Below are 5,845 nucleotides of genomic sequence, written 5' to 3' on the forward strand. Positions count from 1 at the left end.
GGGCTGTCCCTGGAATTGGCGCTGGCTTCTTGTGGTTAATATGTGTAACTTCTTAGGATGGACGACATGTCTTAAGGGTTATATGGTTTTTCAAAAGGATTTCACAAAACTTTATGAGTTTTACATGTTCACGTTTGATCTGGACACCACAGATGGGTTGCACGTTAAATATAGATTCTATGTTGGAGGTTCCAAGTAGGGCATACTTTAGGAAAACCTAATTAACCATCAAAATATGCATGTGTATTTCATAAGTAATTGGAAGAACTATATAGGATTGTTAAGGTGATGGTGAAACCCTAGTGCTTAACTTTTTTCTTTGGTTTTCTTTACTTTCCCAATTTATAGTGGATCCAAACCATTATTGTAACAATACTTAGCTACAGTAGCCTTAAGTGTATTATCGGTGTCACGCACCGATCCCGACATACGTCTAGGATCGACACGTGATGTCACCAAATACCCATATCTCCAACTTACTCTGCCTCTGGGATATGGCAAAGTGATGAGTCAATATTTTACCATATATTTTACCCTAATCTCAGTTTGTTGGTTATTTTGGAAGAATTTTGATGCTTTGTTATATATTTCTAATGTAGGATATTCGACATCCTCGGGAGAAAAAAAGTAACCAAACAGATGAATTCTGGAGTGATTCCAATTGGAGAATGTTCGTGAGTCTTTCAAGATGATTGTATCAAAATTCCAGATTTTACTATCAAGCTGTTTGATCGTGGCGATGAAATTAAGGCCCACCGCGTAGCTTTCCCAGATTGACGTTTCTGGACGTTTTTGGTATTTTGAAGGTCAAGATGTTATATTTAGAGGAAGATTCCTTCTGAGGATTTGTATGGGACGTCTCCAGCTTTCAAAAGAGACCTTTTGGGACAAAATCGGAGTTGATTTGGTTGGTCAAAAGTCTGATTGTCTGATAACTCCGAATTCTAGTTCAAATAGGAAACCTTTTATTTTCTGTTTTATTATTTTATTATGTTTCCTAGTTTTATTCTAAGACCTTTTAGGGTTTTATTTTGTATTAGTATAAATAAGATGTTTAGCCATCAGGGTAAAAGAGGAGGAGAGAAAAAGAGGAGAACGCACATAGTACTTTGGAGGATTCAAGTTTATTTTCAAGGTGTTTTCTTTCCATGTTCTTAATAATATTTTGTTTTATGGTTGTTAGTAACTAGTTTCGTTTGCTAGGGCGAGGCCACGAGCCTTAGTGAGAATATGTAGTTTCTTTTCAATTTGCTTATGATATATATTATGCATGCAAGTTTTGAATTATTAATCACTATGCTTTAAACTATCTAATTGTCTTGATGATTGGCCACCATTAGGATATTTAAAAAGGTAATTTGATGCAATTTTGGTGGCGGGATGTCCCTGGAATTGGTGCTGGCTTCTTGTGGTTAATATGTGTAACTTCTTAGGATGGACAACACGTCTTAAGGGTTATATGGTTTTTCAGAAGGATTTCACAAAACTTAATGAGTCTTGCATGTTCACATTCGATCTGGACACCACAGACGGGCTGCATGTTAGATATACGTTTTATGTTGGAGGTTCCAAGTAAGGCATACTTTAGGAAAACCAAACCTTCAAAATATGCATGTGTAATTCATAAGTAATTGGAAGAACTACGTAGGATTGTTAAGGTGACGGCGAAACCCTAGTGCTTAAATTTATTTTCAAAAACTATTTTCTTTGCTTTTCTTTACTTTCCCAATTTATTTAATTGTTTTTAGTTCAATTGGTTTTTAATATTTTAGGCCATAAAACCAACCTCTTCTAGACTTTATTTTCAAATAATTAATTAAGATTTGGTTTTAACATAAATTATGGCTTTTTTTATTAGCACCTCCTAAAATGTTGAATGCACCCCACATTAAAATTTAATATTAAATGACTTATTTACCCCACTATGCAATGACAATTTTGACCTTATTAGGTTTTAAAAAAATAAAATAAAAATCTCTAAATACACCCCAAATCACTAAACCCTATTATTTATCTTCTCAACTATCAAAACCCTCTTACCCTCCATTGTTGAACAAAACCCTAACCAATGAAACTACAAACATCTTGATTGAGAAAAATTGCTTTTGACGAATGGAACACAAAATCAATGTTTCGGAGCCTTCACATGAGGTAAGACTATGTTTCATCGGTGGTTTGGTTAATTTCATATTCCTTTTTTTTTTCTTCCATTGGTTATTCATTTTCTTCTTTGCAGGTTACAAATCCAGCCAGTGATCCTCTTAGAGTAGATTTGGTTATATCCCTTGAAATGAACATTGGAGAGCGACAAAATATTTTGGAGGTTGGACCAGAAAATGCATCGCAGGTTTGTTGGCATGTACCACTCTGCCTATTGATATTGAGTTGTATGGTTCTTAAAAAATAATTGAGGTGTATGATTCTTAGTAAATAAATGAGGATTTGATAATAATTTTTGGTGTATTTAAATACGATAGCATACAAGGCAATACCTCTATAGGGGACAATGAGGTTGCAGCAACGAGCGTCGTTGATCACACAAACGCATTTAAAACAAACGAGGTAACTATTTTTAGTATATTGAATGTGCATCTGTGAATTTCATGGAAATTCTTGCATTCTTTTATTCAGCATAGTGCATTAGGTTCATAATAGGGAATAACATATGGGTTGGAATCTTAGCATGTCTACAAACATTTTGTTAGTGGCAAATGGCAATGATCTTGTATGTACAGGTGTTCAAAAGTAAAAATGATTTCCTTGATTGGACTCGCGCACAAGGAAAAAAGAATAATATGGTTATTATCATTAAGAGGTATGATGCGGGAAAGGTTGACCGAAGGAGGAAGAGAGCTCGAATAACATTTGCTTGTGAGAGACATGGCGAGTATCGATCCATATTGAGGAAGTCGGATATTAATGACCAAATTTCTGATGCAAATAATAAGAAGAATAAAGAACCCAGGAATACTGGTACTAAAAAATGCGGATGTCCATTTATGTTGAAAAGAGTCAACGTTGGAGAAGGAGATGAATTGAAATTGGAGGTTGAGTGTGGGGTGCATAACCATACTTATTCACAGTATCTTGAAGGGCATTCTTTTGTCGGACGATTAACTAAAGAGCAAAATGAACTTTTAGTTGACATGTCTACAAGTTTAGTGAGACCCAAAGTTATTTTGAACACCATAAAGAAAAAAGATCCACTTAATGTAACAACGATGAGGACAATATACAATGCAAGACACTATCATCGGACAAAAGAAAAAGCAGGGAGATCAGAAATGCAACAGTTGTTATGTAAGTTGGTTGAGTACAACTATATTGAGCATCATCGAAGTATTGGTGTTGATAATGCTGTTAGTGACTTGTTTTGGACTCACCCAATTAATGTCGATACCTTACATTGTTTCCCACATGCACTTATCATGGATTGCACGTACAAGACTAATAGGCATCGTTTTCCACTCCTGGAGATTGTAGGGGTAACTTCAACTAGTATTACATTTTCGGTTACATTTGCTTTCATTGACCATGAGAAGGAAGACAATTACACATGGGCATTGACAAGATTGAAGACTCTAATGAATGATGATTGTATTTCTGGTGTGATTGTCACTAATCGAGATCTTACATTGTTTCCCACATGTACTTATCATGGATTGCATGTACAAGACTAATAGGCATCGTATTCCACTCCTGGAGATTGTAGGGGTAACTTCAACTAATATTACATTTTTGGTTGCATTTGCTTTCATTGACCATGAGAAGGAAGACAATTACACATTGGCATTGACAAGATTGAAGACTCTAATGAAAGATGATTGTATTCCTAGTGTGATTGTCACTGATCGAGACTTTAGCAAACTGAACTCAAATATATTGATTGCAAGGCGAGAGTACATTTGTAAAAACAAGGTTTACTTTTTAATGGAGGTTGTGTAAGAAAAATTACATTCAAATTCATTGCGGATCTCTTCTTTTTCTAAGACCAAATCAAAGAAACAAATAATTGAATCAATGAATTACTATAGCAGCTCCATTTCTGACAATGGCAAGAGGTCTCTGTGCTAATCAAACTACCCGAAATTTATCCTAAAACTATACTCGAGCTCCACCTTATCTTCAATCTCAAATGCCTTCTCAATATGATTTCATCATAAACCTGCTATCCTATTTATAAGAAATTAAGCACAAGCTAGCTCAAGTTATGGTCTTCAATTAATATTAATTTCGACAAATCAGTTTCCCATCTCTTTCATTGATATGAACATGGCTGATCTCATTGGTGTGGCGCAATATTTGTTAAATTAGCCGTTCGGGTTGATTTCTTTGTATAACTCATCTGCCAATTCTACAACTTGTAGACTTAATTCCCATTACAAAATTAAAAATAAAATAAAATCCAAAACCAATGTAAGATAAATAAAGACTTTTTATATCATAAAATAAGACTTTCTAACTTGTATACAAGACTATAGTGACAAGATCAAACACATTGATGGGTGCGCAATTTCCATCAACATATGTTCTGTGCGTTTAAACTGAGCGTGGAGTCTTTTTTTAGCAATTAAAAGTTTTGTATCATGTAATTGTCTTGGTTTGACAAGACCTACATCTAGATGAGTTGCTTCTGAAGACTAATGTAAAACTTTATGTTGATATTTCTTGAGGGTGAAACATCGTTTGAGAAACGTTTGGGGTCTCATTACAATTTTTTCATTTATTTTTTAACTTTTGGTTTAAATATTCTACTACAAATACATTTGTGGCTTCAATAACTAGTAAAACCACTTTCAAATATCTTAGTATTGGCTTTCAGAACAAAGGGTTTTGGTAGTACAGGTGGAGCCATGTTGTATAGTGTAGCTGGAATTGGGATGATCTCTCTCTTTATTTATTTATTTTTTTCCTTTAATTTGCTTGCTTTGAATGTGATGCTCAGTTCCAACCTACTATCCTATTTCTAAGAAATTAAGCACAAGCTATCTCAAGTTATGGTCTTTAATTAATATTAATTTCCTCAATCTGTTTCCCATATCTTTCATTGATACTAACATGGCTGATCTCATTGGTGTGACGCAAGATTTGTTAAAATAGCTGATCGGATTGATTTTTTCTTTGTACCCGAGAAGAAATGCAGGAAGGAGGAATTTATAAAGACAATGGATACCTGCTCTTCGCTGCAAAAAACGACACTTAAAGGACAATTTTCCCGAGGTTTTCACCGCCGTTTTTACCGTTTGCTGCAAAAAACAAATACTCTCCCCTTGCGAGCTCCGTCATCAATTCCCCTCGCGAACTTTGAGTCCCTCTGAAAAAATGATTAAGTGAAATTTGAATTTTTCAAACTTTGTGTTTGGTTATATCTAACGATCCCTAATTCCAAATTTATGGTTTAGATATATAAAAAAGATATCTCGGGTACTTCATTGCTATCCTTTAAGCTCCCCACTTTCAAACAAAGCAAAAAATTCTAATTGAGTTGGGTTTTGAACATGCAGATTAGTTAGACAACTTAATTACCAATCCTTATTATTATTGCAACAAACACACGGATTACACTAAAAGCTAGTGAATCATACACTTGCAGATGACTTATCCAAACACAAAGATAAGACATGAGTTTATTATTATTGCTATAAACACACGGATTACAGCGAAATTCAAAAACTAAAAACACGGAAAAAAGTAGTGATGAAAACCAATGCCACTTTCGCGGGGAACACGATTGCATTCGCACATGCAACAAGCCTTTTAAACCCATAGGTGACCCAAATGGGACGAGTGAAGTCTCGTGAGGGTTTCCAGAGACGTTACCCACAAACATCATGCATACTGATCA

At 34.8% G+C, this 5,845-nt stretch overlaps 1 protein-coding gene across 1 annotated transcript; it reads left to right on the forward strand.

Moving 5' to 3' along the window:
• The first annotated feature begins 2,112 nt into the window (after positions 1-2,112).
• LOC114827299 (uncharacterized) lies at positions 2,113-3,680 on the forward strand. Its single transcript, XM_029108942.1, has 3 exons — positions 2,113-2,151; positions 2,237-2,347; positions 2,736-3,680. Exons 1-3 carry the CDS (start codon positions 2,113-2,115, stop codon positions 3,678-3,680), a joined length of 1,095 nt encoding a protein of 364 aa, XP_028964775.1.
• The last annotated feature ends 2,165 nt before the right edge of the window (positions 3,681-5,845 follow it).

This window comes from Malus domestica, chromosome 10 (genome assembly GCF_042453785.1).
Source record: "Malus domestica chromosome 10, GDT2T_hap1".
Taxonomy (NCBI): Eukaryota; Viridiplantae; Streptophyta; class Magnoliopsida; order Rosales; family Rosaceae; genus Malus; species Malus domestica.